General features: G+C 35.8%; 2 protein-coding genes and 1 pseudogene across 2 annotated transcripts; all 3 read right to left on the reverse strand.

Moving 5' to 3' along the window:
- Window positions 1-874: 874 nt before the first annotated feature.
- Window positions 875-2,948, reverse strand: LOC113506213 (death-associated protein 1-like). Its single transcript, XM_026889057.1, has 2 exons — window positions 2,747-2,948; window positions 875-2,169 (listed from the first exon to the last, which is right to left on the reverse strand). Exons 1-2 carry the CDS (start codon window positions 2,796-2,798, stop codon window positions 1,916-1,918), a joined length of 306 nt encoding a protein of 101 aa, XP_026744858.1. The 5' UTR covers window positions 2,799-2,948; the 3' UTR covers window positions 875-1,915.
- Window positions 2,949-3,949: 1,001 nt separating this feature from the next.
- LOC113506212 (protein tyrosine phosphatase domain-containing protein 1-like) lies at window positions 3,950-19,110 on the reverse strand (the record flags this gene model as incomplete). Its single annotated transcript, XM_026889056.1, has 11 exons — window positions 3,950-4,120; window positions 4,417-4,569; window positions 4,700-4,837; window positions 5,320-5,430; window positions 5,821-5,954; window positions 6,382-6,553; window positions 6,941-7,061; window positions 7,836-8,019; window positions 16,859-16,981; window positions 17,404-17,519; window positions 19,019-19,110. Coding segments are annotated over 11 exons (1,500 nt in total), but the record flags the coding sequence as incomplete, so codon positions are not given.
- LOC113506215 lies at window positions 12,753-14,349 on the reverse strand (annotated as a pseudogene).
- Window positions 19,111-23,383: the final 4,273 nt, after the last annotated feature.

Here is a 23,383-nt window from a genome sequence, read left to right on the forward strand (position 1 = left end):
TCACTTTCAAAGAAGATCCCTTATGGATGGTTGATTTAAAGCCTAGCTACAGATCACCATTCAACAAGTTTAACAGGTGATTTGTGCAATATTGATCACCCTTTCAAAATTAGGGAACACTGATGTATAATTTTAAGTCTTTATAAATAAATACAGTGCTTATTATAATACAAATATTCTTAATATACCAATCTAATCACTAGGCTAGTGGCTAGCGTTTTAACGTTGGCAACATTATTAAGTGTTGCCAACACTAGTTTTCATTTTGTCAACATTAGATGTTTAATTGCAAATGTGATATTGGGAATATGGTTTTGGATAACTATTGTTTTATTTAGACAAGTGTGCATAGATAAAGGTATTTCTTTTTCTTTCAGCAAAGAGAAATATTTTGATGATGTTGAAATAGTGAATGTTAACACAGATGCTCTTAATCTTTCAACACTTCTATAGCCAGGACAGAGTATCTGACTAAAAATATCTAAGTAGTGTGTCAGACAGATTTTATAAATATATTGCATAGGTACATATTTTTCTTATATCACATTAAAAAATTAAGAAGATAAGAAGCACTTAGGTAATTAGATGTGTGTTAGATAGTGATGGCTAGTAACATTGCTAGTAAAAAGCGTAATGTGACGAGACTCAAGGTTTTATTTCACTGCATCCCCTTAAGTTTTTGATAGCGAGATAAAAGAGAAAATACGTTTCCAATATTTTTTGGATACATTTTATATCTGCCTGACTAAACAGATTATTTGTCAAAAACCTTTATTAAAATGTACTCTGAGCAAAATCATTTGAAAACATCAATCAACATGTTTTTAAATTTCTCAAAAAACTATGCAACTTATCTTAATAAAGATATGTTATCTGTAATGAAAATAGTTTATCACATATTCAAAATTATTGTTTGCATTAAATACCTAATGTAAACAAGACAAGTTATCAAGGTAGATAGATAAATGGACAGATATTACAATTGTGTAACAACTTTTTGGAGTATTCACCTTTGTGATATCAATAACATTGATGTATTTAATATGGAATGATTTGATTTTGTGTCAATTCAAAATCTAGAGATATTTTCACTAAATTTTAGTTTCCTTATTGTTTGAAGAGCGGGGCCTCCTAACACAGGTATATGCTTACTTAAAAGGAGGTCTCTATGTAAGACTGAATGTAAAAGGTGATTGTTAAAGAATAAACATTTTTTTTTGATAATTCTCATACAGTTTTTGGAAGACATTTTTTTTTATAATTTAATATTCAAATGTATGGAGTTGACATTTTGTTTTGATTATTCATAACTTAGAATTGTCACCTTCATGCATTCAAGTTTCAGTTTTATCAGTAGGCACTAATGATTGTTGAAATGTCATTCCTCTAAAGGGGCTTGGGGATTTTAATTACTATTGTTATAATATTATCATGATGAATACAATAGGATATTTGACTAAACAAACCGAAGCAGTCCAGCAGACAGGTTTACCAAAAATATGGGATATGTATTTTTTATTTAATTACATCTTATGATGAAACATATAGTAGTGGGGGTTAAGAAAAGTTATCCATATTTCTGGGAAATTTATCTGGCGGACTTCTTAGTTCCTTTTTGTCAAATACCCAATTTGATCTAAAATCTGTAAATCTACCCAACTACCTGTGCCCCAATTCCGTTATATAACCAATGATTGAATGGAAATTGGATTACACTATTCTCGTAACCATTTTATCAACACAATAACAAGAAATTCACATGTGTTGAGTAATCCGCCCTTTACTGAATTTTCAATTACTGCGGTAACAAAATTCTAAGGAAAATACAAATAGTGTCATTTAATTCAATTTCCATTCATTCATTAGCAATTGTAAATAATAGAATTGGGGCCATGAAGTCCTTGTAATATGATGTCTACTTCCTGGGCTGTTGGATATTGGTCTGGGGCTTAAAGTTAATATGTGCCGGAGGCTTAGGACTGTGGGCCACTTGCGCAGCTTCCGGAGTGAAGTCTGCATTGCCTCTATTGGGTGCTCCTGAGATAGACACGGGGTTGGAAGGCACGGGTGATGGTCCAGATAGACCGGTTAAGTCTTCATTTGCTGGTTCTTTGCCATCTTTTGAATGAGGGGTCTTGTGCTGTGTGATCCTCATGCCACCAGCTTTCACTGCAAATTTTTAATTTTTCTTTAAGAATGTGGTCTAATTGGGATCTTGTTAAAAAAATATTCCAGTAGAATTTATATTTTGAAGTATAGTTGAATAAATCACAATACATCAGTATGGAAAGATTTTGAAAGTAGCCTTATCTGAACAACTAAATTAACTCCACTATTAAAATAAGGACAATAATTGTACTAAAGGAAAGCAACACACAAAACAGTAGTTTTAGGCCATTTTTGGTTTAAAATTCAGGAAAAACTGGCTTTATATTGACCGCCTGGTGACCTTGAGAATACCTCTTTGTTTAACAACACGCAATAAGCCGTAACAACTTAAAAATGACGTCATGGTCAAACTCAGACCTTACATTAGTCGATCGAATTCCAGTTTATAAATAAAACATCTTATCTTTTACCTATATTATATCCGTATGCTGTGAATTTCATAAAGCGCATGAAATATATTTCGTAACTAATTTATCAACTTACTTTACCGCCATATGGCACAAAGTATAATAAAAAACTTTTTTTTAAATCGCTTGTCTACCTACATAAACAAAGGCATAAGTAATTAAGTTTATACCTGCCGGGGGATGTCCAGCTTTAAGTTGAGAAGTTTCTTCAACGGACGACATATTGAAAAATAATATAATTTTGTATAAACAATAAAAAGTTGCCGACGTTGCAACACACTGATAGGTAAATCGTTCAATGTATAGTGTATACGACGTGTAATTAAGTTTCGATGACACGGCACAGGCACCCCACGACACCGATTGGTGTAATGTCAAAACTATGATAGTGATGTGCTCATGTGCAGAAAGGTTTTAGTCGAATAATTATGTCGAGGTATTCAAAGTTTAACTATTATTGCAATGTTTAACTAAATACAGAGGAACTTTGTCAGTTATATTTTATATTATTTAAATAAATATTGCTAGTCGTTTAAAAATACATCGTGGTTCAACTTTTAGTTGAATTTTCTGGCTTCTAGGTTGTATTTAGTATTTGAGCCCTACACTATTTGGATCAGCGGTAAACTTAAAAAATGTTATTCTCAATACCTCAATACTCAATTCTTTATTGCATTCTTGTTCACTTTGCACAGTTTAGAATAGTTTTTTATTACTTACAGGTAAAATAAATACGCCAAATAGTTTAGTTTGAAAATATTGTTTGTTAAAAAGATAAAGAAACAGGTCATTAGGTAAATTGGCCGATTGATTAGTATTAATCCATTATTAAATGATGCAACGGTTTACTCACGCGTATTTATGGGGATTGCTCGACTAGTTTCATACCCAACAGGAGTCTAGGTTATCCCGATAAATGTGCGTGAGTCACCCTTACGATAGTTACTAAAACTTAAAATTTATAAATCGAGTTTTATTTAAATTCATTTGCTTTGGTCTTAAATACTTTAAAAAGTGTCTCGTATATACATACCTAATGTGTTTTTAATATCGAGCATTGTAAATAGCATGAACATCGATTTATGATAGCAGTTTTCTTGCAGAGCGCATAGGTTACTCTGATGCGGATGTTATTTACCGCTAGGCAGTATTCTATTCATTATAGCTGTACTCATGAACGATTAGAAATTATAATATATAATATTGTATCCCTCAGAACAAAACGGCTTGACCGATTCTCATTAAATTTTGTGTACATATTATCAGATAATCGGATAGTACTTATTCTTTCTAACCCCATTTTTTTCCTAATACTACTTTCTGACGGACAAAAAAAAGACTTTTTCGCCATCATCGCTAGTAAAACTTCATTATTTTATGAATGCCATTTATTTCCAAGCTCTTATCCTAATCCTACGGCTAGGCACGACCACATCGGCGTCATCTTTGCCTGGCTTCATCATATCCTTCTGCAGTTCGACTATCATTCGCAGCATGAAGTTTATCACTTGGCTGCATGTGCCGTCTCTTAGTCTCTGGAAGTCCTGAAAAAAAAATATGACACGTTTGTAGGGTAACTGGCAGTAGCGTTTTAAAAAAAGTTGAACTGAGTCCGCGCTTTTAGAATGAAATTAGTAAAGGGCTAAAAAGTATTTTAATTCTTTATGTGTTTCTACAAAAACTGCCTCATCTAAGTTATAATTATTAATTTAAAATATTAATTTAATATTAAGTAAGTAATGTTTATGTTAAGTAACGATTAACAACTCTTTCTCCCATGGTTTTTTTTATGAAAGATGATGCGGTTTTAGAATTTGAAACACATATAGTTGTAGGTTACCTTGCGGGTAGGAAGACATCGTCCGTTAATACCGATAGTTTGATGTGTGAGTGAGGCGAGTAGCCTCTTCAGGATGTCCACTTTCTTGTTGGCCGCGAGCGGACGCAGACGTGTTACGAAGCGAAGGAGGTACTCTATCAGCATTATATCTTCCTGGAAAATAACGCGGATCAAATAATAAGCTTAAGGTACAATATACAATGTAATGGGAAGAATATCTAAATGAAGTAAGCATTTGCCCAAGCCCCATGATGATCATTTCAAAGTACTTTTTTGTATTTACCAAAGTCAAGGCCAGTATACAGGACTCCACATTGTAAGCTCTGCCGACGATGATAGACAAGTCTTCTCGGTCCAAGACAGGCTGCTTCAGGCCTTCGAGCCACTCGAACAGCAGACCTGTTAGAATTGTAGGGTCGCTCTGAAAAGTTACAAGATTTGGTATTTAGAAATTGGTACACTCTTGGTATACTCATAGAAACAGGGAGATGAAAGAAAGGTTCGTCTTGTGGCTTTGTGCAATACAGGATACTGGTCAATTAAAAATTGTATTTTTCTCACGAAATGCCTAACATTTTTTTTTCTTTCTAAACGTTTGACAAGGTTGAAAGAGAACTTTGGATGAACAGATTGACGATTTTTTAATAAACTGTTAAAGAAAGTAAAGTGGGCGATAAAGTAGAACATTTTTCACCACGAGTCGCTTGAGTGGCAATTTCGGTTTTTGGAAGAGAACTTGACGATGTGGTGACAGACAGAAACAGGAACATTGTGCGGATAATGACAAGCGATCGTCTTGTATATTTATTATGATTTTAGGCTCCTCGGTCATGTATTATAATCCACATAAGATTCCTTTGAAATTTAATAGGTTAAGCTTCACAAAAGGTACTCTAATCCTACCTCTGAGTTGATCTTATCAAAGGCCTCTCTGTGTTGATTGATGTCATTTCTCAGCTGTTTCAAATGTTTTTGCCTTTCTTCTGGAAGACTATGATGGTCTACTGTGAATGCCTGAAAAAATAAAAATGAAATTATCAATGTTATTGTAGATAAAACGTGTCGTTATTACCTGCCTTAACTAAATTACATTTTCATATTCGTAATCAAACAGCATACATAGGGACACATAGAAAGTCACTTGGTATCATAATATGTATTGATACTGATAACATCATCAGCCTAGCCTTTTCCTAACTATGTTGGGGTCGGCTTCCAGTCTAACCGGATTCAGCTAAGTACCAGTGTTTTACAAGGAGCGACAGCCTATCGGACTTCCTCAACCCAGTTACCTGGGCAACACGATACCCCTTAGTTAGACTGGTTGTCACTTTCTACCCACAATTTAGAACTCGTTACTGATGCTGGTAATGAAGTTATAACATATGAAGATCAGTATGTCACCTCGTATATCTGCACGGCCGGTATGCTGCCGTTGGTGGATGTGCCTGTTATCCTGGTGACGGTCTCCAGGTTCCGCTCTATGTCTTCCTGCACGGGATCGCGCCACTCCACCATGGGTAGTGAGGCTATGTGATCTGACAACATAATAATATATCTTATATAATATATCTAATTCGGTGTTTAAAGGTAAACTCTTCATCATCGATATATACTAATGGGCATGCCTTAGAGATGAGAATTATGGCACTCCGAAAGAAAGAGGAAATGAAGTTTCTGTCTATCATTATCTCTTTAAAATTTATATGCCTTGCTTGTCATGAAAACTGAGCGCCAATCATCTATGAGGAAAGAGAAGTTCTGTCCATTTAATAGCTACGCAGAATAAAGAGACTATCAAACAAAAAAACACAATAGATGAGCCCTAAATACCACTCTTGTTCCTAGGGTCCGTCCTGTAAAAAGCTTATTAGATTAGATTAGAATATTCTTTATTACACAGAATTATAGTAGTGATTCTTAGAGCATATTATAGAGTAAGGGTACAATAGGGTATGTGAGTACCCAGTTCCGTGGCAGCTTCTTCCGGTGTGGTGGGATCGGGAGGCTTGCTCTTCCTCAGTTTGTACACCATGAAGGACTTGAAGAACGGCTTGTTCTTAACTCGGAAGTCCATCCCGACGCTCTGGCTGCACCCGCACAGCTTTAGCAGGCGTTCACAGAGACAGTACACTATCTAGAAATGTGGGAAAATATTGTTACTCTTAGCCAGAATACGAAGAAAAAAGAGTCAGTTTTAATTACATTTTCCTTTCTTTTTTAATCCGTCTGGCGACTACATATATTTTTTAATACAGTGCGTGGGAATGATTCATTATTCAATGATGCCTCACGCATTAAGTATCATCGGGATTGTCTGACTAGTTTTGGACCTGACCGAAGTCCTTAATCAGGACCTAACGAGGCGGGGCAAGGTGGGCCAGATCATAAGATTTGTCGAAAAACTTGGCACCTACCTTTCTATACATGATTACTATTTATTAGTTCGACTGGTTTGGATCAGTTTCATCTAAGAAGGATTAAAGGGGTTTTGCGCGGTATTCTTGTTTGATAGATTACTTACTTTAGGCAGCTCTCTGAAAGCTCTTTCTTCCAGTCCATGCAGCGTTGCGTGTTGTCTATACAAATATTGTTTTAACGTGAACTCAGAGGTCTTCCTGTCTTTGGTCAGGTTTAAAGTTTCCCTGGAAAATATGGATTGGTTCTTATTAAAACATAGAAGCAGATAGATGTCTCGATAGTCTCCATATAATTTAAATTTTGACACTTCTTATTGGTATGGTTCATCACATTGCAAAAGATTTGAAATAGGCTTTGAATAGAATAAGATCTACGAGCTGAAAAGCAGTTGCGTAATCATCAATTCATCAAAACTGTGCATTTTAGTTTTTTTACGGAAATACTAAAACAAAATATTTCTAACGACGTAGGTACTTTGTAACATTAGTACTGGTAGTCATAATATAATAACTACTATTTAGTTCAAAGGTACACTCAATAGAGCGATAACCCTGTCGCATATCAATCATATCTCCCCTGGCTACACAAATACCTAACTTTGTAATGAGGTCAATCTTTTTCTTGATTATACTAATTTCTTTCTATGGTCGGTCCTTCCTGTCTGAGCATCGTGGTCATTGGGGTCGCATGAGCACTCGATATCATTTTTTCCGGTATTAAATGCTAATGACTTCAAAGTCGACCCACGTCGAGGGCACGGCGTGGGGATATGTCGGACTTCCACCGACTAAAAACGGCCCGGGCCCCTTCTACTGCTTTAGACAGTGTCACGGGATTGTTCGCGCCTGTTCTGCAAGGACTCTATGTCCTGCCTATAAGGGTGGCCCGTATATCTGGCGTATATCTTACGACCGTTTAGGATTGCACTTGATCAGTGCCTCGCGTTCATGAACGAATATTCGATCTTCTGCCTTCGTTATCCCCAAGATTATACTTACTTGGAACTAAAGACGACTGTCTGCGGCAGTATATAGTGCTCAAACTGCTGCACGCAGAGTATTTGTCCTGACGTCTGGACTGACTTGGGCCTCTTCTTGCGAACGAGCCGGATGGCGTCGTTGGCTCTGATGCGGAGCGAGTAGACAAGGTAGCAGGCTATCAACACGCCTGTTCTGCCTAGGCCTGGAAATTCAACAATAAATTAATTAATAACAGGAAAAGTGTATTCTACAGTTATGCCCTTTAATTGAGAGTTGAGAAAAAAGAGGTTCCCCTCTACAATATGGGGGCTATCCTGAACCAATTTTTATTAGCTCAGACTTTCGACAAATTTACCTTTCAATCGCAAAACAACTAAATCAAAATCGTTTCATCTTATCCAGAGCTAAGATGCCACACTCAGACAGGCTCATTTCGAACTCATAACACCCTGTATGTATAGCGCCGATCACGATGGTTTAAGGATCCCACTAGCCTGATCCCAGACCCTTTACATCCTAGCAGTCCGGAAGAACAAAAAACTCGCTTATAAAGAATCACATAAAAGATCTCGTAGTCACGTAGTTACCTATTTGACCTATGCCACTTCTATCTGTGCAGTCAAGGTTAAACCCATTAATTCTAGACGTTACTGGTTAACATAATCGTGTGAAATCGAACAGACATAACATTGGTTATTGGTTTATTTATACTGTGTAGATAGAACTTTAGACCGAAAAACAGACGGATAATATGCTGTTGTACTGATTTACTTTAAATCGTATTTCTTCATCACCGGTCTAGCCTTTTCCCAACTATGTTGGGGTCGGCTTCCAGTCTAACCGCATTCAGATAAGTACCAGTGTTTAACAAGGAGCGACTGCCTATCTGACCTCCTCAACCCAGTTACCTGGGAAACACGATACCCCTACTGGTTGTCACTCTTCAAGCTTCTGACTACTTGTAATGACTGTCAACGATGTAGGAATAACATCACATTAACATTAACATCAATTAGCAATACAATGTGTTTATCTTCGTATTTTAGTCAATATTATGAGATTCTTCTTGGAACGGACAGAGACCAGCAAGTATTTTCTAGTGTTGTAGAAGCGCAGCGCAGCTTTATGCACTAGTAGACCGTCGTGGAAAGGGCTATGCTCGGCGTATTACAGCGGGTTAGATTCATGAGGTGATCCGGCAGAGGCCAATAGCGTCTTACAATAGTTGACAAACTACACATACTTTTGAAAATGTCACATTGTCACTTGCATTTTTTGTTGACAAAGCCAAAGAGTAAAACCGGCTGTTTTTCCGTCCGTTAGATATAATACAGCCTGTATTGAACCATGATAGCTAGAAAGTTACCATTTGATATTAATGTACTTATGTTGCGGCTTTAACAGTAAATACTAAAAATAAACAGAGGTTACGATGCCGCGATGTTAGCTTATTTGAACGGAGCCCTCCGTATCGCGAATCCGACTCGCACTTGATCGGTTTTACTTTTCGAGTCCGAACTCCCACGCTCATGCATACAATTCCGTAAATAGAATCACAAGGCCATCACGATAAATATAATAAAAATGTATTTTTTTGAAAAATAAAAATAACAATAGGATATTTGACAGAAATAGCTGTTTCGTTAGAACAAAAAAATGGGGATTCAGTGGTTTAAAATCTCGCGTGACGTCACTTACCAGTACGCTGTTTACTAGCAAGTGATGTTACTAGCACTACCATACAATTCCTCATCTTAAGTGCTTCAAATTATCTTTATTAATGATGATGAGATATAATTAAAAATATATGTGTTTAATATTTGTCTGACGTACTAAACAAATTTCCATTATTAGATTAGTCAAATACCCTACTATTTAGAAAATTATTGCTCATTGTTCTTTCATTGTTGCGAAGATAAGAAGAGAAATACAATGAGAGTATATTAATGTTTTAATTCGTATTACGATAATTGCATTTGCATTCATTACTTTCAGATAAGGAATCTAATATATAAAATTCCCGTGTCACGATGTTAGTTACCGTACTCCTCCGAAACGGTTCGACCGATTTTTATGAAATTTTGTATACATATTGGGTAGGTCTGAGAATAGAACAACATCTATTTTTCATACCCTTAAGTGTTAAGGGTTGCTCATAGTAAAGGATATATTTTATTTTTTAGACGAAATTTTTTGTTTTTATTTTTTTACAATGTGGCATTAAAAAATACATACAACTAGAAAAAAAAATCGGCAAAATAAGGTTTGCTGGGTCAGCTAGTTTTAATATAAAAACCAAGATTGTGCTACCTGATCTGTTATTTTTTAGCGATAATATGACACATCGCTTTCAATGCGATAATATTCAAAGTAATGTGTACCCATTTATAACTAATAACATGGATTGTTTTCAAGACTGCGTCAATTAGAGTAATTGCACTATTTAGAAACTTTGTATGAGGTGAATAAGCGGTCAAGTGCAAGTCAGACCTTAACACAGGGTTCAGTACAAATAGCAGGATAAAAAATTGTATAACGAAATGACAGTCAGCAATATGACTGCAATTGACTATAAGCAACCTAAACTTCTAAGGTAATTTTATTTATTTTAAACTCCGTTGCAAAAAGAGGGTTGCTCTAAGTTTGACGTGTCTCTCTCTGTTTCTGGCTGTATGTCTGTCTGTGGTGTCACACCTCCCGAACGGATTACTGTGTTTTTGAATATTAAAGGTGACTCATGTGTTTAGTCAAGTTAGATTCAATTCGGTGTAAGTTGTGGGGGAAAGTCTGACTCAAATGACAGCGCATTGACAGCGCAAGAATATTGATAAAATGAAGTATGATTGATGGTCTCAACCGACTTCAAGAAGAGGTTTCGTCTGTATTTTTTGTTTGTTACCTCATAACTTCGGACTGGATGGACCGATTTTGTTGATTCTATTTTCATTTATCGTGAAACATCTGTTATTTGGTGCCATTAAAATTTCATCAGTTTCCCAGTAAGTAGTTTTTTATTTGAAGTCAGTTGTATGTTTTTGTTTTTACTACAATATTATTATATTGTTATAGCGACAACACAAATAAATCATCTGGGCAAATTTTCATTCTCTAGTTTTCACGGTTCTTGAGACACAATCTGGTGACAAACGGTAAATTTTACTCATTGGGTGCGTAAATCAAAAAGCATACAGACATATTTTCGGATTTGATTGAAAAGTAGTCAATTTCGAGCCGGAATAATCAAATACAAAGCTATACAAATAATTTATTCATTTATTAAATCGTCCCAAACTTTGCTTAAGACTAAATATATGAATTAGGTAAGTGAACAATTCAAAGGTTATGAGAGGCAAGCCTAAATCCTTTTGCCTTAAGGAAAATCAACACGGTATTCAACCTAGGCCGCGGTATACGTAAAGTATGTTGAATACTGCAAGGCGAGGATAACTGCTTCATAATGCAACATTGTATTTATAATTCACCACGGCTTCTGTAATCTACTTATATAGGGAAATACGTGATTGTATGTATGTCTATCACGTTAGCCATTTAAAAAACGACAGTTGTTATTAAAAAACAACGTGATTTTAGCTTGTTTTATTGCGGACTTTTGTATCCAAAGTCTAAACAACTCTATGAAGGCTCTGTTGTCTGTCTGTAAGCGAGCTACATCTCAAGAAATGTGAGCTAGATTGACAGTTGAATTTCCTTCTGCTGTTACAGTAGATACCTTACTGAATCAACGTTAAGCAACGTTTAGTACGGTTATAAATTAATCGGTGTAATTTTTAGAGCAAATTTATTTTTCTTTAACCTATTCGCACGAATCCCTCATTTATTTGACTCGCGACCCCGCCGTGACAGCTCATGTTTAAAGACTCTAGTTGGGTCCGAAACTAGTCTGGCAATCACGATAAATACGCCTGAGTAAACCGTTGCACCATTTAATAATGAATCATTCTCACGATAGTTATTATCAGGATCCCTCAGAGTCTTGAATTCAGTTGTCCAGAACAGGCTTTTATGGTACTTCTCGACTTGTTCGTGATGGGATCAACTATGTTCTTCACATTTAATATGTTAAAAAGACGGGTGCAGCTATGGTTATATTCTAATTATAGATGTAACAGAGGTGTGCTAATTAAACATTTATATTGTCGTACATACATATAATATATATCGTCGACTGATATGTTGGCCTAAACTCTAGTGTTTAGTGGCTTTGACTGCATAAGTCGTGGGTTCGATTCTCACCCAGATTGTGTGATGAGCGCAATCATTTTTCCTAGATCGTGGGTTCGATTCCCACTCAGGATAAATGTTTGTGAGATAAGTGCGATTTTATACTTTGTGTTTAGGTGTAATTTCTCGATAATATGTATGTATTTTGAATTATGCAAGTATGTCTGTCAATAGAAAACGCTCGAATTAATAGAGATGACAGGTCGAGCGTAACTTGTCTCTCAGAGAGGGCTGGTATGGAAATTGTGACAAGCCAAAACACGTAATCCATGACTTAAGTAAAACATCATCGGCCTAGCTTTTTCCCAAATATATTGGGGTCGGCTTCCAGCCTAACCGGATTCAGCTAAAACGACTTTAATAAAACAAAAACTATTAATTGACAACTTTATAGAATATCATAAATAAAAATGCGCATAAAATTAATGAAACCCTAAATTTATTTACATTAACATAAATCCGTTAAACGACTTTGGGTCTGTTCAAACCAAGCGTATAGACACGCCAAAATAACTATAGATGTTACATAGTTTATTACATTTCAATATGCCTTCAAAATGTAATAATTCTTTATCATTTAATATGCAGAAAGCGCAGCAAAGCGGATTATATTTGCAATTTAATACACATACTGATAAAAATGAAACAGCAGAAATTCCTTGGACCCCTCATCTCCCCCCTACCCCTCGTCATATGACTTGACAAAGGTCTTGCAACCTCGGTTCCTTAGTTTCTACAGCAACTTTTAACAAACATTTTTAGTCAGGAGTCGCAAGTTTAGCAGTTAGTTTAAATTTATCTATTGCGTTTTTCTTAATTACCAAAAAACTTTTCCTTTTACATCTAACCGTACGAGGGTTTTCGAAATCTGGATTACTAGTACTTGTATGGTCTAGTTTTAAGTTTACACCGATACTATTATTAGACTAGTGGTATAATCGTTGCATTGCCAAGTCTAAGCTAAAAAGTTCATATCGGGCTCGCACCAATGTCCTTTCAAATGCGTGAGCGTTTTACAAAGTAGGTATCACTTGCCATACACGGTGAAGGAAAATATATTGTGGAAACCTGCACGCTTGAGGATGTTTCAAGGTTATGAAAAGCGACGTCAGAGATATCTCATATGAGCATCCTTAACACTGACTTCAGGTAGTCACAAAGACGAAGATTTGCGGGAAACAGGGGTCACATTTGGCGGTTGACGTTTGGTTTGAACGAGTCTCCAAAGAAAACATTTGACACCAGTTACCGAGTCAACTGAATACTTTTCTTCCAAACACTTTCAACGAGCTCTTCATCATCAGCCAGTTTGTTATATTTATACTCTTTACAGTCAATAAAATATTTCCCCGTAACATTTTCAAGATCCTCAGACACAGCACAGTGAATCGACGTCTGCGCACCTTCTTTGACAGTCTTAAAGAACACGTTTATAAGTGCGTACACGATTTTTTGCGATAGCGGTGTTAGATTTTTGAATATATTCGTGTTCACTGCACCCGGGTGAAGAGCGTTGACTGTGACACCTTTAGGTAATCGTTTGACTAAAGCTTTCATATGTAATACTTGGCACAGCTTGCTGTTACAATATTGTAGGAACATGCCTTTATATCCTGGGCTGTACGGTGCTCCGAGTCGTTCGACCTGCAGACTGGCAAAGTCATGGGCGATGGAGGACACGTTCACTATCCTGCTTGGTTTCGAAGCTATAATTTTGTCCAGCAACAGATTTGTAAGGAGAAAGTGTCCGACATAGTTGGCTTGCATCACCACTTCGATTCCATCTTCTGTGAGCTTCGGTTCGAGGCCTCCACAACCCGCATTATTCACTAAAATGTGGAGACGATCGTAGCTGTTGTTGAAATCTTCAGCGAATTTTCTGACACTGCTGAAATCCGCCAGATCCAAGTGTTTGTATTCGATGTTTTTGTTTCCTGTCGTGGCTATGATGTCTGCGATCGCTTCAGCTGCTTTTTTCCCATTGCGGCACGCGATGATCACCCTCGCGCCCCTCGATGCTAGATCCCTGGCTGTCTCTAAGCCGATGCCTTGATTGCCACCAGTCACCAACACAGTTTTCCCATCGAGCCTTGCGTTTGATGTGCATTTTCGGTTAATGGGTTCGTATTTTATTTTCAACCATATTGCTGCTGATAATATGAGTAAAAATAATGTTACGAAGAGGTAAAGCGCGGTCGTAAGTAAGTAGTAAGATAATGTTAGTATCATGTTGATACGTTGAGGTCGCGGCCGCTACTGACGGCCAATTAACTATAAATTCTTTATGTAGTATAATCAGTTGTATCAGATACTGGACTAAGGGTCGGCGCAAATTTGGCGGAGCACGAGTATTTCTTGGTTTCTATCGAAAACCGACCTTAAAAGCTAAACTATAAAGTTCATAACTCTTTGACAAAGAATGAGAGTTAAAATGCTCGCTTGTTCTCAATGTAAACTCGTGTTGAACAATTATGCGCTTTATATGATTAGTTTTAAAGTTTGTTTTCGGGGTTTCTTTTGAAGTATTAGAACTGCGCTTGGCTAAGTGTGTGCTAGCCCTAGCTATGCGTGAGTGACGTCATACATTAGCATGCTCATGTTATATTTTGTTGTTCATGATTATGTCTTAAGAATATCCTTGTCTGTGGTTATTTCTAGATGTTTAATCTAATTATGTAAATGTACTTAATTAAAATGACAAAATTGTTATTGTTTTAATTATTTCCCCATTTTATTTATTCAATTATCTCTTTAATTAATTGGCAGACAATAGAAAGATAATGGCAATTACAAAATGCAATTCATCTCAATAGATATTAATACTTATATGCTATTTTTAGGATTCCACAACTGTACAGGATAATTTAACCCTTTGTGAGGACACTTTTTTATCTGTATGTAAGACTGTTTTCTTTTTAATTGATATTTAAATTTAATATAATTTACATGTAGAACGATGTTAATATTTTCATTTTAAAAAGTAAATAAATAAATTATAGGCGAAGTCCTGTTTTGCATACGATAAAAAAATGACATAACTTTACGAGATGATGGCAGATAATCCCATGCAGATGATGGCAGATGATCAGCTAGTTTTTCTTATATAAATTGATCGTTGTAACTGAATTTAGTTATTAGCCTATGATCTGTGTATTTAAAATCATACCGCCATTCTTGCTAACTAAATTAATTGCAGAGGAAAGTATATATATTTTGTAACCATTGGTTTGGTTCAAATATGTATATCTACTGTTTACTATAAACTGTTATTAAATTATAAATAAATAATAATAAATGCGAACAACATCACATACATTGTTCTGAACCCAAAGTAAGTTGCTAAAGCACTTGTGTTATGGAATTCAGATACACCCTGAATCTGATCATAGCACCCAGACCCGAGACAATGTAAAATTGTGAATTTTTGTGACCGCGGATCGAACCCGGGACCCAGAGCCGAAACTCGACCACGGAGGTCGGTCATTTATAAATGTTAAACAGCGTTTTTACTTTGCAGGCACATTTTTAGGTATGCTTCGTTTATCTAATAAAAGTTATGATTCTTTAGTAGAACGAAATAGAATTTTTTACCATGTTTAAACTTCTTGATGAAGTTGGCAGAAAAAGTAAGGATAGAGGTTATTTTTCGGGATTTCCCAAGAGAAAATCAATGTGGGCAAAGCCGCGACACAATGCTTGTTGTTCTTCATAACTCAATTTAAAGTTTTTTATAGATAATTGTATAGCATCATTTTAACTTTAGATATAATGGTACGAACAATGTATTTATCATAATTTGTTTTTTTATTAAAAAAACCGGTTAGAAACATGAGGAAGTAAAGGACATAATATTATGAATTATAATTATCTAATTATTATTAAATTAGTCGCTCCTTGTAACACTGGTACTTAAAGCTGTCCTTGTAACACAGCTGAATCCGGTTAGACTGGAAGCCGACCCCAACAGTTGGGCATTACTGATACGCACTTAGTACGATTATCATTTTTTTTTTTCAAAATTTAATTTATTTGAACTTTAACCTATTTTATTTTTAACGGAAAACTAATAAAACGTTCTGAGTTTGTATAATGTTATGCCATAATAAGTTTGGTGACAAATTCTTTTTACCCGACAGCCAGTAGGGTTATGTGTTTAGCGCGTATTTTAAACGATTAGCTCCATTCAGAAATGTAATCCTTGTGTTAGAAACATTTGAGTCACAATACATGTACAAAGACACCCAATGTTAGGACAAGCATTCATGATCACACATGCTTGTCCTACGCGGAGATCGAATGAGCGACACCAAGTAGGTTTGACGTGGTAACGGTCCCTGGAGTGAAATTTATTATCTACATTAATTTAGTTTAGAATACAGTTGCCTTTTTAAAAATGGGAAATGATGAAATGACTCCTCCCGTTTTGGGTTAATCGGAAGGGACCCATCATAACCCTTTGTTTACCGTCGCGCGGTATTTTCCACAAAGGTCCGGAAGATTCCGCCGTTATATAGTCTGCATGCCACCTGCATGTTGAACCTGCGCCAACACACTCTTGAATACTAATTGTAACTGCTGCACGGATAACCGAGTGGTTGAGGTCACCTAACCAAACCCACTGTGCGCGACTTGTCGCGGGTTCGATCCCCGCGTAGGACAAGCATTTGTGTGATCCACGAATGCTTGTTCTAAGTCTGGGTGTCTTTGTGCGTGTGACTTGCATGTTTGTGAAACACCCCGGGACACAAGGATTCAATTCCTTAGTGCGGGAGTGGTATATATAAAAAAAAACTATTTACCTGCATGACAGTGTATGGCAACTCTTCCTTCTTGAAGGGCGAATGATAAGACCTTTGCCATGTTGAGGAGGCCGCTCAAACTCGCCTCGCCGTAGTCCGGCCAGGCAAAGTTGTAGTAATATACTGGAAGTACAAAAATAATAGAATTTAGTAAAGAAATATAGGTATGGAAATATTGTTGTTTACGATATATTTTAGGTGTATGTTGCACATGCATTTGTAGTGTATATGGGACTAAGTAGCAGTGGCCCGTGGTCTTGCTCGCTACAAAACCAAAATGATCCCACGGGAACATAAAATCGGTATAAAAACTATACTGTGTACGTTGAAGTTTCGTCTAAATCCGTTCTTTGTTTTCGCGTGAAAGAGGAACAAGCATGCATAACATATAAACTTTCGCCACAGTAAATATAACTATACTGTATACTAAGACTGCGTTTTCGCATTTATAATGTTAGTAGGATACGAAAAATGCGTATTATTTTGTACGAATAACGTTTTGACCCAAAAACTTTTAATTTTCATTCTCTTGGGTTTCCACTTACTGTCATTAGCCATAAAGATAGTGGGGTCATACGTGAACCCTGACTTGGTGAGCGGAGGCCCGCAGCTGGCGTGCTCCCCCGGCGTCTGCAGGTTGATCACCGTACGAATACCCCAGCTGCAATACAATAACAGTGGAAAATTAGAACTGTGTGGAACTACTAAGGTATGTGAACTGAAGTATCAGCCAGGTTAGCACAACTGAAAAAAGCAATTCTAATGTGAACAAAGTTACCTAATAAGGTATGTCAGACAGATTTCCAAAAAATGTTCAAACTATGTCAATAGTTTTGTTGGACATATTGTACCCGATTTAATGTTTTTACCAAGTAAAAAATACAAAATTAAAAATAATTGAATTCGTATTTTTCATTTTATTACATCATTAAAAAGCAAGGAAGATAAAACAAAAGTTTCCAAATTATTGGAAATTTGTCTGATGGACTTAATAGTCCCTTTTTGTGACTGTTTTTTGTCAAAAACTCTTTTATAGATTTTCTGATTTTGATGATCTTCTATGCATTTGACTGTAAAAAATCCTGGACCATTTGATGTTGTTCGCCATTTGAGTATACTTTGATGTTCAACTAAATTAATTGATCATATAATTTTACACGTATTACGTACTATAACAAAAAATTGAGCTAAAATTAAGCATTTTCAATCTTCTAATTAAGAAGTTAATAGTTTAATTTATTATACTAGAATAATTGATGCAATATTCTCATAATAAAATCACATTAGAGATACAAAATTTAATTGTTGTTCATAAAATAAAGATTAGTGTCTCAATTAGGTAACCTGCGTCACACGTCAAGTGAAAACCTAACACTACGTCTATAAATAATATAATTATTACGTCATTATTATATTTATCTATAATAGATATGTATTTAGAAATATATAAGTATGTTTATCAGTTGTCTAGTACTCAAAATACAAACTTTGTTTAGTTTGAGGCTAGATGTCGTTGTGTGAAAATTGTGGAATATTATTATTTTTATTACGCGGAAGAGAGAGAGCGCTATACACGTGTAGTGTTCTGTCTCGCTTCTACAACTGACTTTTCGGCTGTGACATCATCAAATGTTCTTCCGCTTTGGGTTGAGGAGTATCAGACTTCTACTGACTTAAACCCCTTTTTTGTTCCTTCTTTTGCCTTTTGTGCACCGACGCCGGTGTAACCCTCTCGGACAATCCCGCTGACCAGGCAGGCATCAGCTTAATAAGTGAAATAAAAAGACCTACCTCTACGTCTTTGAATATCACAGTTTTGAATACTATAATTATTTTTATCGTAACCATTGTGAGAAAATTTCATTAATGATGCAACGGTTTACTCACGCATATTTATCAGAATTGTCAGACTAGTTGGGTAATCCCGATAAATAAGCGCGTATGCGTGTATCCCGTTGCATCATTTATTTATGTAATTATTGGGGGCGTGAAAAGAGTCCTCAAACTACGCCGTGTGCCTAGTGGTTGCGGTAGGAATCCTCAACAACTATTAAAACAAATATTATAACATAGGCAACAAAAAACTAAACTAATAACATTGTAAAATTGAAAGTTTCTTACAAAACTAACTAGCTTTGCCTTGTGTTGTGCGTCCCTTACCTGTGGAACTGTTGTATAATATTCCTAGCGGCGATATTGGCTGTGCTGGGGCGCGCCATCGCCAGAATGTCGTCGGTTACCCTGCGACAACATGTTATTTTATTACGACATCATTTGACCCAGACACGAGTCCTATTGTGAAGGGTTGAATCTATTTGAATGTCTTTCAAATCGTAAATAACTGTTATAGTCTGGGTACATTAAAATTGGACTTATATTTCAGTTTCTTTCGTGTTCGTATTAGCTTACTTATGCTACAAGACCTTCATTGCAACTCTTGTAAGCCAGGATCTGAAATGAAACCTACGAAAACCCATTTTTTTGGTAAGGTTTATGATTATGGATCTTACTCAATACTCAATACTTTATTGCTTCGATAATGTAGTTACAGGTGGTAATTTTAGGTACAATGAACAATTATGGACCCCGTTGGGCACAGCATTATGGTAGGAGAGAGAAAGACCTCTGTTTTGTACTTTATTAATTAATTATTTCGCTTTTGTATACGACACTTTGCATTGTTATTTTTCGTGGACACATGCTTCCTCGGTTGAGGGATTGGGTAGTATCAGACTCTTACTGACTAAACCTGAACCGCCTTGCTACGTAATCCGCGTTTTTGTGCCAGTATAGGGCAATACGTTGCAATCTTTCATACAATATAAATACGGTAAAACAAAGCTATTACAATAGCAATTCCTTGTTACAGCAACAATAAAATAACATCAGGCGTTAACGACTCATTCAATTAAAATTTGAAGGCACCCTTATGCCTTTATTAATCGGCTGACAGCGCCACGCGTGTGAACAATTCTTTGTTTTAATTATGAGCTCACTTCCAATGGGTTTATTGATTGACAACCCTATACTATTTTTTGATAGACAGGTGCGCGTTTTAATGTCATAATTTATAAGCTATAGTGATCCATACTGCCATACTGCATCTATATTAGTACGTAATATTTTAAATGCGACTAATGCGTCTTTCGAAAAAAATATGAAAGTTATCAATCAACGTAGGCTATCTACATTTTTAAGGTAGTTAAACGCAACGTAAAACGCCACGTCACGTAGTATCCCTTACGGTTTTATGCATGGATTTACTACGGCAAACACCACAGCTTCGATCCCGACGCAGGCAAATGCAATGTGATTTTTTCAAAGATACATGTACTTTCTTGAATTAATCTAAAACAGCACTGACGAACGTTGAAGAAAAACAATGTTTTTAACCCGAATTTCAAATACATATTAGAATCTGAAATCGTCAACTTGAAGTGAGATATCGTAGCCGCGTGGTGATCAGTACCACAACACATATTAGGTAAAATAGTCATTACTCGAAAGCTACCGTCTAGGAAATATGAAAAGAGGCCTATGCCCAGCAGTGGGACGTGTATAAGCTAATATTACTATATCACACTTATTCTTTGGTGGTGCAAATTAATTTCAAACTATTTTCGTTACAAAAACGAACAAATCAAATCGGGCAAAGTCATAAATGAAAACTAGAGGGCTTTAAAACTAGACTGCGTGAAAAGTTTTCGGTTTATTTAAGAAATCTCTGACGTAGTTTTAAAGTTATGGCAGTCGTAATAGTTAATGGGCTGTAGGAATAGGTCTAATCTGGCGAAGGTAGCTGTTCAATAATAAATTCGCTGGGTTGGCTATAATTTTTTATATATTTGAACACTAAACCTAATACGATGAAATTATTAAAGTAAATACGTTCGATTTTGTAGAAAGCGAAAGAAGGTATCTCTGTTGACTGTCTGTTTCGCTTTCACACCAAAACTCCTGAATCAATTGTAATTTCCTTTGGATTTGCAAAACAAAAGTCTAGACCTTGAGAAAGGACAAAAACCACTTTATGACTGGAAACAGGGTTGTAAAATGAAGAAAAGGGGGTCAAATTTCATATGAAACTTAAAATGTCAAATTACCTCAGTGTTTTCGTTTTATAGCCAAACATATTTCTATTTAGCTACCTATTTAACATAAAAAGCTTGACATTTTAATCGTAGAAATATTAAATAACATTTTACAATTTATATAAAAGAAAACTACAAAAAGGCTTGTTAATTATTTCTCGTGACATTGAGACTTGAAACGACTTTAAAGTCGGGGTCATTTCTTTTGAAGTTATTAAAGTATGTTTCTATGTGTTTTACTAAGTATATATCATAGTTTATTACGACTGCATTGCATATGCTAGCATGCTAGGTAATAGCTTGTCATGTCATGCAAACCAATCATTGTTGTAAATTATTCAAATGTTTGTATTTACTCAATTGTTTGTACATATGTTAAGCTAGGGTAAGTGATTCCGAGGGAAGACTCAAATGTGAGTTCACCATCTATTTTCGGATTAAAAGTTAACATGCTATAGATAGAAAAATACTTGGCCTTGCTAAGTTTAATAGTGAGTGAAAATAGAGACACGCTCTTTAATTTTCACCCTTTTAAGCTCTACAAAATGTTTTGCAAGACCATCAAATGTTTCATAAATTATAAGGAAACTGGTTTTATGTAAAGTAAAAAGCAAGCGACATTTTGATAGAAACCTTTTCCAGATTTATTTACCTCGTTACATGTAGCAATATCACAATCATTAAGAAATGTGAACTATTAAAAAAATGCGTAAATAAATCCTCTCAGAATTGTACAATGGAAAGAATCTTTAGGTACCAAAATGAAAGGTCTTTACATTATTTAAAGGACACACGTTTTAGGCCTTGTTAAGCAAATATGTCACCTGTTTAAACAAAGTCAAATGCAGGTCAGCTAGGGAAATGTATTCGCTGCTTAATGGTAGTTGGTGGCATGGCGGCTAAGGAAAAAACTATATTATTATAATTAACATAAAATGAAGTGGGCAGCGGAAGTCACGCGACCCTACAAATTTTATTGTACTTTTACATTTATCGTCAAGGATGTGTTCTTTGTTAGTTTGTTGTTTTTATTATGGAACATGGTCAAAGACTAAGTAGACGGCTCAAGACTTGAATAGTGGATAAGAGTGTCGCGAGTAAAACGCTCTTGTAATAATCTAATGAAAGGAATATCATAATTAGGTATACCTGACGGATTAAACAGATTTATGTTATTAGACTTCGTCAAATACTATAGTTTTTAAATAAAGGGTAGATGGACCACACTAATTTATTTTAATGATGTGATACTTTGTCAGGAAATGTCACTCTTTGCCGTAGTTACCCTTATGGCTATATTGGCTATGAGCTAAGAATCTTAGAGCGTCGTCACGGATTACTGCGAAGAAGTTATTACGCTCAAAGGGAAATTAGAAACAGCACGACTCCTCGTGCTGTTTCTAATCAGCCAACACGACTCCCCGTGCTGTTTCTAATTTCCCTTTGATTTTTGATCAAGTGACCATCTTCACGCTGATGTCGCATTGCCAAAGACAATGACATATCATGGTCAAGAGGTCTTACTCGTGAGGACTTACTCTACTTACTGAGGGTTCTAAGTAGGCTGAATGCATTTCTTTTTCAAAGCTCCCGCACTAAGGTATTTAATCCTAGTCTAGCGGGGGGTTTCACAAACATACAAATCACATGCGCATGACACCCAGACTCAGAACAACTCTCTTATATTTTTTTTGGTATTTCTCTTTATTAGATAGGTCTATTGGTCTTTAACTTGTTATGTACTATATCTGTACACGATTATCACTTTTCTTGATAAACTGCCTAATGACAAACAGATACATAGGTACACTCGCACGACTTTTTTAACCATTATTCTTGAGTTCAGACATAAAGTCGTCGAGAATTAGTGACCCGTGTTATCTTGTATATGAAGGGACAAAGCTATATTTCAGGAGACATTTGTGTACCGCAATTAATATCGCTCTTAATACCATTGGTTAAGGTTGCTTTTCCAAATATGTTGTAACTAACTAAAGTAAATGATTAATGTGGTGTGACATTCATTAGGAAAGTTCTAATGTAGTGTGGGCTTTGTTTTTGTAAGGCTCTGCGTGTTTTGTAATGAAATTTATGATAACAGCTACCTACGTCTGTACGTGAACACTTTCAGCTATTGTGACTGAGGAGGTTATATTTAGATATAATTATTCATAGATTATATGGAAATAGCCTTCCCTATATGGAAAAAGGCCTCCAATGAAAAGGACATTGGTGTCACTGTTTTTTTATATAATTTATTGGTTGTAAATCTATTCGTTAATAACATCATCTTATTAGTCTGGAATTAATAATTCCATGTAAGCTCAATAGATGGCGGTGGCATGAGTGGCATCGTATTTGGATAAACCATTTTTTTTGGAATATTCTTTATTTTCACGCAGAAAAGTGGCGTCCATAATCTTACTTGGGTTAT

This window comes from Trichoplusia ni, assembly GCF_003590095.1.
Source record: "Trichoplusia ni isolate ovarian cell line Hi5 chromosome 5 unlocalized genomic scaffold, tn1 tig00002244_group4, whole genome shotgun sequence".
NCBI classification, from domain to species: Eukaryota; Metazoa; Arthropoda; class Insecta; order Lepidoptera; family Noctuidae; genus Trichoplusia; species Trichoplusia ni.

Excerpts from the sequence above, each read along its gene's own strand:
- LOC113506213 (XM_026889057.1), bottom strand. The coding sequence starts at position 2,798 with ATGTCGTCCGTTGAAGAAACTTCTCAACTTAAAGCTGGACATCCCCCG. Across the intron at positions 2,170-2,746 it reads AGCTGGACATCCCCCGGCAG|TGAAAGCTGGTGGCATGAGG; the intron begins GTATAAACTTAA and ends AAAAATTTGCAG.